Genomic DNA, 12,151 nt, shown 5'->3' on the forward strand with positions numbered 1-12,151 from the left:
GATTTATATTGAGTATAAGGGAGATTGATTTATTTATTTAATAATGATGCATTTGAGACATTCAGGTTGCCCAGAAAATGTAGATGGCCCGTTATTGGAAATTTTTGATGTAGTGAAAGATGTCCCTGCCTTTGGCATAGGGTTTAAACTAGATAATTTCTAAAAGTCACTTTGAAGCCAAACCATTCCATAATTCTATTAGTTTCTTAAGATTTCTTGGGACTACTTACCTTTTAGAGTTTCTTCTAGGACTATTTCCGTATTCTGTCTGAACAATATCTGAACAAGATGGTGGCTGATTTTTTTTTTTTCCTGGAAATGTCCTTCAGTTTTTTGGTAGTCAGACGTTTAGAATTGAAAGCCTTATTATAACACCTTGAGGAAAACCAAGCAGTGTTTGGGAAGAGTTGGTGTTGGCAGCACGTGCTGCGCTCAGGGCAGAGGAATGGTGCAGCTCAGAATGGTCCCATCAGTGATGGAATTACAGGGGAGCCAGAGAGCTGGAATGTGCAGGGAGGTCCTGGAGGAGAAGCAGTGGATCCAGGCTGGGTGCTGGCTCTCGAGGGTGCACAGAGCTGTGTGTGGTCTTTGGCCCACCATGGCCCCCATGGACACCATGGCATGCTGTGGGCACCGTGGCACACACCTGAAGGATGGATGAGCTACTGAGTCCCTGGGCAGCTTCACTCAGTCTCTTCTTGGAGCTCCTTGTTTCCAGTGGAGTGACCCGCACCATCCGTGTGCAGGGGGACCAGCTGATCATGCAGGTTCCCTGTATCCTGGCATCAGGGACTTGGCTTTACTGGGGTGCCAAATAGCACAGTGCCTTTCCTGTTAAGGTAATGCTTTACAGATGGCAACCAGCACATCACATTTCCCTGGGAGATAAATCGCTGTTTCTCTGGTATGATGATATTGATTGCAACTCATCTTACAGAGAGTTTTTATGAATTTTCATCAAGATTAGAATTTATTCAGTGTTTTTTAAGAATTGGGGGGGGGGGAATATTCCTCAGTAATGAATTTCCTGTGAATGCTTCACCTGTAACGCACCAGACTTCTAATATTTTCTTTATTTTTATGAACCGAAATACATTGCAGAAGACATTGTTTTATTTAGAATGTTTTCACAACTGCAGCTTTGATAGGAAATATTAACAAACTTTGTTTTTAGGCAACGTTTAAAGGATGGATGGAGATTATGTATGCTGCAGTTGATTCTACAAAAGTGAGTGCAATATAAAATCTACTATGTAAAAATAATATTTACTGAGGGAAAGCGAAACTAAGATTGATGTAAGGCTCCTTGAATGGTAGTTGAAATGAGCTAAAATATTAAAAATTAAATGTAAAGCCCTGATGGATTTTCTACAATCTATAGAAAGCCCACAAAGTGCTTCTACTTTTACTAGAAAAAAAAAATTACAGCTGTAAGCTACATAAATTATTACTAATTTAATAATTCTTCTGTAAAAATCCCAACTAATGAGATAAGGTTTTCCATTAATTTATGTCTGAGATTGTACAGATGAGGAAACAAGTTTTTTCTGTGTCCTCAAAAATAACCCAAATAGTCAAGAAGCATCACTGCAAAAGGTAATTCAGAGCTGCAGACTCTGATGATCTCAAAAACTAAATTTACTAACTTTTGCCTATTTTTTTTAAATCTTGATATTTGTTTGTGCCTCTCCTCAATCCAGCCCTTGATTTGCATTTAGTCTGTAGGAACTGAATTGCTTTTGAGATTTGCACATTTCTGTCAAATTTAGTAGGACCTACATGAAATGTCAAATATCGTCAAAGAGACCAGACAGAGAGGGAAGGAATGGCAAGTCCTGCAATGTGTGCAATTACAGAAACCTGTATGAAATAGATTTTCAAGTTCAGATATGAGGCAAGTGTAGTGTATACCACAAAATAGTTGGGTTTACCCCCTGTCCATCTGGATGCACCTTCTCATCCTGCTCGGGAATCTTTGATTTGTCTTAACTGTTATTTGTGATGCTTTGCTGTTTTCCTATGTTACATAGGCAGAACATCAGCCCAAATATGAAGAGAACCTGTACATGTACATTTACTTTGTGGCCTTTATTGTTTTTGGATCATTTTTCACCCTAAACTTATTCATTGGTGTCATCATAGATAACTTCAACCAACAAAAAAAGAAGATAAGTACCACATGTTTAATTTTCGCAATGCTTCGTAGTTATTGAGCTTTCAGTAAATGTATGCAAGGATAAATAATAGTGTCTGAAATTTCTCATAGTAATAAAAAGAAAAAAAAATCAGGTTTTAAGATTTTTATTTGTTCAAAATAATTAACAGTATTTTCTTTTTAAGACATCTGAAGTAATTTAAAATTACGCTTAGTGTTTGAGTGTTCTCCACATCCCTACACAGCCCAATGATATGTTGTCCATCAGAAAGTTGTGTCTGTTTTTCTTAACTTTACAGTGTTCTGACTAAGCAATGTGAAAATGCAGATGACTTAAGCAAATAAAGGCAGGAAAGAAGAAAATACAAAACTATAAATTTCAAAATTGATAAAGAGATAACATACAGCAGTATTGGGAAGACCTCCATTACAGAGACTAACACATTGAATGCTGAAAATACTTCTCTATATCGTAAGATTAGCGAGGGTAGGGACACTGTCTTGAGTTAGTGAATTTGCAAGAAAAAGAAAATGAGTGTCATTTGAAAATGTGTAGGTTTTCTTTTCAATTTAAGCTGTTTCTATTATTTAAATGAACACAGGGTTGTGTCAAGAACTCTAGGGACATGTAAATAGATGAAAATACAGGCTGTGGTGGCAAATTAAATTGTACTTGCTATTTAAACCATAAATGGTGGTATCTTCATCCTTCAAAATATTTGCACCTTCTTTGGAGTGGGCTTCAGGGGCATCCAGTACTTAGCAGGAGGGTGGATCCATTTCTCATCCTTTGAGAGCAAGACTAAGATTATATTCATGTTATTGGCATTTTTGGCAGTCGATATATAACAAGGTGACCTTACTCAGGCTGGGAAAAATTCTATATATATATTGTATTCTTCTGTTTAATGTAGTAAATTAGCAAGCATTAGTTGTCTGTCTTTTGAATTTATTGGTGCATGTGTGTTGGTAGAAATGTGCAGATTGCACAGTTCATGGCTACCCAGCAGTATTTTTCTTGTTGTTGTTTTTTTTTTTCATATCACTGACATATGGGCATGTTGGGATATGACTGGGAAAAGACCTCATGTTGCAGTATACTTGTGTTTAACTACACAGTACTCTGTGGTTCCTGTCTGCATCTTACTTCCATTACATTAGTTCTGTAAGGGAGGCAGTGTTCTACTGTTGATTTCCTAACTGGTCCTTACTGGTTATCTTGCCTTGAGGCTTATATTCTCCCTAGGGACAGTACACTGAGACAAGGATGGCTTGTTCTCTCGTGACAGCCATTACATCAGTGAGACAGCAGAAGAAATCCCCAAGCCGTTCCCACTTTCTTTACGGCTCTCTTTTTATTTATTTCCCACTGACTGAAATCTTCCAAAAGTCACAGCACATTTCTACCATAATTATCAAATCAACTTCTTGTTTTTCTTCCAAAACTCTTACTCTCCAAGAAGTTAATTTTACTTGAATATTTGATTTATGAGGAGAGTTTGTTAAAGACGGTCTGTTTTGACTTCTAAATATTCATGTCAATATATAGACACAGCTGAAATTTAAACACACCTTCATTCAGACTTATCATTACTTTGTCTATAAGATTGACACCACATTTGACAAATTCAGTGTGACAAAGTCACAAAATCACCCCTGACTCTGAAGTTCATTTCCATATGCAGCTGCTTTGATATCGTGAATACCTGGAATACATTTACAAACAAATGTATGAAAGGAATAAAGCAAGTTACTTGACAATGTAAGCTGTATTTCTGATAAGTGTTTCCATGTGTGTATTACACCAGTCTAGAAATCCTTTTATTCAGACAAGAAATCCCAAAGTAAACCCGTGCTTTTGATGACCTAGGTACAGTGTAGGGGGATGATCAAGCTTCATATACACTGTTCATATATCATCTGAACTGAGATAACTATACTCAAATGGTAAAATGCACATCCTAAAAATTAAAAGCAGTCATTTCTTTCTCTTTGTATGTTTTACCTGAAGGCATATATGCTCACAGTGTACCTTTGAAACTTTTTTATTTCTGGTAGATTGATTTACAATGTGGAGTTCATGATGCTAGATTTATAAGTGTCTATGAAATGTGTATTTTGCAAGTTAGGTGTAGTTTTTAAAATTTATTTAATTGAATTAATCGGGTATGTATTTTTTAAAATAAGAAATAGAAATTTTGGGGATTTTCTTTCCTTTATAATTTCTTCCATTTTTCCTTCAAGATTAATCAGATATTTTAACAACCTTTGAAATAATTATTATGTTTTGGTTTCGGTAACAATGTATAAGGATGACTAAAGGGCTCATTCAAACCATGTTCTGCAATGCTGTGAATTAATGGATATGAAGGCTTGGCTGTAATCAGATTTGGGGTTTCTTTTATTAATTTACCTTGGAGGACAAGACATTTTCATGACAGAAGAGCAAAAGAAATACTACAATGCAATGAAGAAGCTGGGATCCAAGAAACCACAAAAACCTATACCTCGACCAGTGGTAAGAATTATGCTGTTCTTATGTCATCTGTACTTGGAGAGAAATTCCAGCAGTACATCAGTTATAATAAAATTTCTCCTTTAACTGGAAGATGGTTTCAGCCTAATTAGAGTTACCCCTTCATTCTGAATTGAAATGTACGTGTCTGTTCTGCAGGAAAAATCTCTCACATCTTTTATGCCTGAGGAAGCAGAGAATCAAAGAACATGAAGATATATAGGCTTGTTGAGTTTTGAGAGTAAAACTTTGAACTGGCATATAAGTTACTGGATGGTGGTTTTCTTAGACTTTTGAGCCTTTTGCTTGGTTGTATATTTTGGGAGAGGAAGAATGAAATGGGAGGGAGTAAACAGATGTTTATTACCTAAAAATACTATAACCTTTTCTTTTTTCTTCCCTCAGAACAAATTGCAAGGTCTGGTGTTTGATATTGTAACACAGCAACTATTTGACATCATCATTATGGTTCTAATCTGTCTTAACATGATCACAATGATGATAGAAACAGATGACCAGAGTGATCTGATGCAAAATATTTTATATTGGATTAACTTGGTCTTTGTTGTCCTTTTCACTGGTGAATGTGTCTTCAAAATATTTTCACTCCGTTATTATTACTTCACCATTGGCTGGAATATTTTTGATTTTGTCGTTGTTATTCTTTCAATAATAGGTAAGAAATTCTGATGTTTAAAATGAAATATAGTTATATGTGTATTTAATGCTTTATCTCTGTCAAGTCCTGCAAATTAGAGGAGTTACTTGATTTTAATTTCTGTTGATTATTTAGGAAACAAAATGCATACTTGAAAGGGCTAACTTTCTTAATAATTCTGTATCAGTTGTAATACTTCTAGGTTTGAGGTTATTTTCTAAAAGTGCTGGGAAAAATTCTAAAATTATCCATAACAGATAAAATTTATCTCCAATTACATTTTCCACTAATTCCACAACTAGAGCTGGGGAGCGTGTTTTTATACTTTTCTGTGGAAAATGTATCTGTGTTAAAAACTTACTCTCTTCATTTATTTTTGTGTTTCATAGGTATGTTTTTAGCTGAGGTGATTGAGAAGTACTTTGTGTCACCGACTTTGTTCAGAGTTGTTCGGCTTGCCAGAATCGGTCGAATCCTGCGCCTCATTAAAGGCGCGAAGGGAATCCGCACTCTGCTTTTTGCTTTGATGATGTCTCTTCCTGCTTTGTTCAACATTGGGCTGCTGCTCTTCCTGGTCATGTTCATCTACGCCATATTTGGCATGTCCAACTTTGCCTATGTCAAGAGGGAGGCTGGGATTGATGACATGTTCAACTTTGAAACGTTTGGCAACAGCATGATCTGCCTGTTCCAGATCACCACGTCCGCTGGCTGGGACGGTTTGCTCGCCCCAATTCTCAACAGTGGGGAGCCAGACTGTGACCCTGACAAGGTTCATCCAGGGAGCGCTGTGAAAGGTGACTGTGGCAACCCTTCTGTTGGGATTTTCTTCTTTGTCAGCTACATTATCATATCCTTTCTGGTAGTGGTGAACATGTACATTGCTGTGATTTTGGAGAACTTCAGTGTTGCTACTGAAGAAAGCGCTGAACCCTTGGGTGAGGATGACTTTGAGATGTTCTATGAGGTTTGGGAAAAATATGACCCTGGTGCAACACAATTCATAGAATATAGCAAACTGTCTGATTTTGCAGCTTCTCTAGATCCTCCTCTTAATATACCAAAACCAAACACAATTCATCTTATTGCAATGGATTTACCTGTGGTGAGCGGTGACAGAATTCACTGCCTTGACATTTTGTTTGCTTTCACAAAGCGTGTTTTGGGGGAAAGTGGGGAGATGGACACCCTCAGAATACAGATGGAAGATCGGTTTATGGCATCCAATCCTTCCAAAGCTTCCTATGAACCAATTACAACCACACTGAAACGAAAGCAGGAAGAAGTTTCTGCCACTATCATTCAGCGTGCTTACAGACGTCATCTTCTAAGACAGTCAGTAAAGAAGCTTTCATTTATGTATCAGAAAGATGGGGGTGATCAGCTTATCAAAAAGGATTTGATTGTTGGCAAGGTGAGTGAAAACTCATCTCCAGAGAAAATGGATATGTCTGCATCCACCACAGCTCCACCTTCTTATGATAGTGTAACAAAACCAGAAAAAGAAAAATATGAAGATGACAAATCAGAAAAAGAAGACAAAGGAAAAGACAGAAGACGAAACAAAAAGTAAAACCATCATGAATGTTTGCAAGCTTGAAAATATGTTTTTGTCAGTAGCACTTTTACTGGAGGATTATGCCAAAATTATAAGTTTTTACATATTTACCCACTACTGCAGTCAGTGCCTGTCCAAGACAATGATCCGTCACTAGTAAACTCTTGGTGTGTAATAAGGAAACAAACTTGCAGAACAATAGTTTTGATTATCAGCTGTTACTAATTGAGAGGAGACACAAAATTTCTGCTTGGAATATAGGAACTCTTAATGGGTCCTAATAAGCCTGTATTTTTGTGGAGTAAGTGTATCCACTGTGTACATTTCATCTCTTATCTTTGTTCTATGTGTGTCAGTTCTTGTTCATGATTTCATTTGCTTTAATAACATACTGTTTATTAATTCTGCTGTGCTGAGAAAAAAATCTAAATACTCTTAATTTAGATAAACACTAAATAATGCTCTTCTGTGCAGAGAACACAAATGTCAGGAATACATAATTCTGGCATCATAATATGAACATATTTCTCATCAAGCCACTTCTAAATGCAAAAAACCAGGATTCCAGATTATCAAACCTCAGGGTATAGATCGAAGAAGCACCAAATTATAAAAAAACCAACAGAGTCCAGATAAAGAATTTGTCCGTATATCAAACAAGGGAATAATTCTCACAGAAAAGAGGTTGGTAACTTAGTCTTTTAAGTTTAATGTATTTATTTTTATTACCTTTTAGTAGTTTTTAATTTATTGTACTCTCTGTTTCAGATCCAGTGGTTTAAATAAATGATGTTACATAGAGCTCCTGTTTGGAAAATTGTGAAACTGTGAAAAAATTCACATTCAGAGTACAAGATAGCTAATAATTCCAGATATATTCAAACAATTCTTTTCACAGAAAAGCTACAAATGGCAAATTCTGCCTGCAGGAAATGATAATTTTTTTTTACATGGTATGTTTTGACCCTGTAGTATCATGAGTAGTTTCCATAATTTATTCCTAAGTCTGTTGCTGCACTTATTTCTCATGACTGTATACCACTTAGGAAAATAATCAAAGCTATGCGTATAAGTTGATAGCAGAGTACCTTTGGGGACAAATACTACCTTAATGTATACCTCAGATTTCATTTTCTCTACTTTGGAAGGATGGATCTTAGAAACACAAATTATGTACATGAAAGACGTGGTTTTGACCCCCTCTTGGCAATTTAGTCAGGTTTCCACTGTAATGTAACCTTCCAGAAAGAGCTGAGATGACCAAAAAGATGTAGTGAAATCAGCTTTGTCCTGCCCTGGGGTTTAGATGATTTTTTTGCATTCAGGCTGACACTATACATGTAAGTAAAATACCCTGTGTTATTTAATCAGTTGTTTTACACAGTGATACCTTTTTGAACAAGGCGACAATGACCTGATTACCATATATGTGTCAAATATGTACCCTAGTAAGTTAGCTTACAACATTTCAGTAGATATTATGATATATTCTGTGATACTTCAAATAACTGGAAGCTGTAACTGATGCATGCTTGCTGCTATTATCCTACAGCTGTTAAAAGTTTAACATGGGAAGAGATGTAAGTTGTAAAAAGAAAAACTGTTTGACAAGACCATCATTCCTCATACCAGTAAGCAATATTTTGCTGCTATTATAGATTTTATTTTGTGTGAGTGTTGTAATCAGCAATTATGCAGTACGGTAGTGGACTATACAGGACAAATAGTTGGCTTAAAATATGGGGCTAGAAAAAATTATAACATATATCTATTATTTTTATTTTTAAAATAGTTTTATTTTATACCATTTTTTACTCACTATAAGAAATTACACATTTTCCTGTTGTTATTAATATTTATTGCTGTCTTTGACACTTTACTGTTCAAAAACATAATATACAATGTGTAATTGAAAATTTCTGCTAATTGCTTTAAGTAGCTTTTAATAAGGAATAATTTTAAAACAAATGGACAGTACATTTTTTTTTTCTTATCCGTAGATAGGTCTTTTTATGTGAAACAAGATAGAAGGCTTTTTTTTATGTTATAATCCTGTCTATTGATTTTCAGGGATCTTAGTCATAGGAACATTGCTTTTTCCCCAGAGTTAATCTCACACTGTCTGCTTTGCTTATTGGTGCACACTGCAGTAGAAACACTTTAAATACAATTTGTTATTCAAAAATCTTCCTTCATGAGGATGAATAGTGAACTTGTGCAATGGACAGTGAAACACTTTGCATTTCTTACAAAAGAACTAGAATATTGATGGGCTCCTGCTTTTATGGAAATTATTGGCTGATAGTGTACTGATGAACTGCATGCAGGAAATTGTTTTACCAAAAATAACTACATTGCTAACAAACCAAAAGAATAAAAATAACCTTTTTATGTAATTATTTTAGTCTTTGTCTTTTATTGCATGAATTTTATAAAGATTGACAAGTAATGGTTGGTAAAACTAAGGGGGAGCCGCTTCAGCAGTGAGGGGATTGAGACATCTAGATCATGTGTTGCTTCATGACTTAGCTCAGTCTCAACTTGTCACCATCAAGATGAAATTAAATGCTGATGTTGTCCTGACCAGAAGAGTTTTTCTAGAATTCAAAAAAAAAATGCATTTCAACTGTATGTCTTTTTGCCAAATTTTGAATTGTCTGGGAAGAGCTCTAGTGGTATTCTCTGTTGGGCAAGTCCAATGTGGGATGGCTCCACAGCTGCTCCTGCAGACAGTGCTCACTCTGGGATAGGGGAGCCAGGATCAGTCACCAAAATAACCCCCTGGGAGCACAAAAGAGTTGCTTTAATTCCTTTCCCTCTGAAGAAATCCATGCTTGCCAAGAGGAGGGAGCAAGAGCTATTAGAGGTTTTAGGGGCCGTGTCAGAGCCGTCGTCAGGCAGCTGATGCCTTTGCTGAGGCTCTCAGGCGTGGTCCCTGGCAAGGGCTTGCTACACACAGGTGGCAGAATGAGGGACATGGTGTGTGCATTGCACCTGGGGTGATTAATCCTTCTTTTTTTGTTTGTGTATGTGAGTGTTCTCATTTCTTTTGTGAAGAGTAGCCGCTGTACGCATGGGCCAATATAGCTTAACAGGAAGAAGCCCTGAACTGTGCTGTGCTTCAAAGGACAATGTGCATGTTTTTAGGAACTATACCTGATTTGAATTAATATGAATGTTTTTTTCAGTCCAGAATAGCTAGTGTTTTAATATGGCAGTTGCTAAAAATAATTACATACTAATGCAATAATGTAAATGCTTTTAAAAAATATTATACTTCATACTCTTAAGTTGCTGTTCAAAAAATAAAGTTAAGTCAGTGCTGGACAGGTATGTAGTTAACTTGAAAATTCTATGTGGAATAAGCATAAAATATTTATGTAATAATTTTTCTACAAGTTTGGTAGTGCATAGAAATAAATAAGCTCATTTATAAAAATCATCTTACCCTATACAATTTCTATTATTTTAAAGTTATGACTATGGAACCAGTAATACAGCTGGAATCACTCAATTTTTAGTATCTTAAATGCAATATCTCAGACCTTTACAAAAAGTAATATATTTTTGGATTTCAAATGTATATATTTGAAATAATTTGGATACTTCTGTATTTCTTTGAAATTATTCCAGTATACCTTGAAGATAAAAAACCTAGGGAAGACACAGTTGTCTTGCAGACTTCCTCCTTTACCTGCAGGTATGAAATAAATTTGTGTTTTAGTTTTGATATAAGACAGTGGTTTCAGGTAATGGGTCAGTCGTATATCATTATGCAAAACATTAAGCAAAATTCCTAGAGCAGTGGGACACTGCACTCTGTTATTGTCCTAGCTCACAGAGAAGGAAAAATTAGTAAGAAAAGCTACTTTAAAATTGCCTAAGAAATTAGCTCTCTCTTACTAACCCAGGAATGTCGGTGTATTTTACTTCCTGAAGGTGTCATCAACATCCAGCTCCTCTTCCCACCCTCCAAAAAAGCCTCAACTATTCCCCAAACCTGTACGGGAACATAAAGGTGAAACATTTCTGGGCTTTTTCAGATCCTGGCCTGGCTCAACCTTGTAACTTCTAAGGACAAGATTAGTCCCGCATCCATCATACGAAGTCACTTGTAAAAAAAAAGAAGATAGCAGGGGGAATAGGTAGGATATTGCTCTCTCGCTTGTCTTCATAAAGAGGCCTTGGATAGTTTCGGGGGTAGTCGGTGTTTCCAGGCAGGAGTTTGCGTTGCGGGGGGCGGTGGGAGCATCTCCCGGCTGCCCCGGGGCGATGGGGCGGAGGGCAGGGCCGGGCGTGCCCGCCCAGCCGGCTCCGAGCCGCGGCTGCGGGCGCGGGCACCGCGGGAGCCCGGCCCCGCACGGGGTGCGCGGGTCTGTGCTTCTTACAGCCTGGTAGCTGGTCTGGTCAGTACTTCAGTGACTGAACAGCAGCTTCTTGCTTTCACTTCTGTACCCTGTAAGACATGTGGACCCATAGCCAGACCTGATACCAGTCAGCTGAGAACTGCCGTGCTCATCTGAGCTTACTAAACTACAGCTGAAGGGTTTTGGTGCAATCTGGAATTCCTGAAATAGCTTTAGGTTTACTTTTCTTAATAGGCATTATTGATCTAATCCCACGGTGCATCCCTGAAACAGCCCCTGCCTTCTAAAGGAATCACATATGAAAGCATCTGTGTCATTTGCACGGCAGACAGTGATATGTATGTATGTATATATGTATGTATGTATACAATATCCATAATGAAGTATTATTAAAAATGCAGGGGATTTTTTGGTAATAGAAAATCCTTACAATATTCATTCTATAGTATAGATTGAGAAAAGCTTATCTAGCTCAGTAAGGCATTAGGAGAATTAATCTGAAATCTCTGACTTGTAGTAATATTTAATGGCTCAAAAACCTCTGCATTAGCAACATCTTTTTCAGTGGGGGATGGTATAATTTCTTTCATTCTTAGAGCGCAGCTAGGTTTTGTCTATGTGATACAGCATGCAGGCTCTGTCACTCAGCATATTTATTTTTCCTTGCTGATCAGTGGGAGCTGTTGCACAGCAGAAAGAGACATATTCTAGTGCTTGCCTAAAAAAAAAAAAAAAGACACTGCAGTGTAACCCAAGCAAAGTAAACTGCGGCACATTCTCATCCCTCTGGAGAGGGAAAATTGCATGCTGAAGCACACATGATGTCTGCTGCAAGAAAAGCTTTTGATGAAAATAAGGAATGGCATTTCATAAACAATTTATAACAATCAAACCCTGC

General features: G+C 36.9%; 1 protein-coding gene across 4 annotated transcripts in view; it reads left to right on the forward strand.

The window, feature by feature from the left end:
• The window catches only part of LOC135308933 (sodium channel protein type 2 subunit alpha-like), a 66,329-nt gene extending 57,047 nt beyond the window's left edge, over window positions 1-9,282 (forward strand). For 3 of the 4 annotated variants that reach the window (XM_064434603.1, XM_064434602.1, XM_064434601.1), the window contains 5 exons: window positions 1,175-1,228; window positions 2,031-2,168; window positions 4,569-4,673; window positions 5,076-5,346; window positions 5,718-9,282. In XM_064434603.1, coding sequence (XP_064290673.1) covers window positions 1,175-1,228; window positions 2,031-2,168; window positions 4,569-4,673; window positions 5,076-5,346; window positions 5,718-6,901 — 1,752 coding nt within the window. In that variant the 3' untranslated portion in view covers window positions 6,902-9,282. The remainder of the gene's footprint in view (window positions 1-1,174; window positions 1,229-2,030; window positions 2,169-4,568; window positions 4,674-5,075; window positions 5,347-5,717) is intronic. The other variant, XR_010369302.1, reaches the window with a different exon arrangement.
• Window positions 9,283-12,151: the final 2,869 nt, after the last annotated feature.

This window comes from Passer domesticus, chromosome 10 (genome assembly GCF_036417665.1).
Source record: "Passer domesticus isolate bPasDom1 chromosome 10, bPasDom1.hap1, whole genome shotgun sequence".
NCBI lineage: Eukaryota > Metazoa > Chordata > Aves > Passeriformes > Passeridae > Passer > Passer domesticus.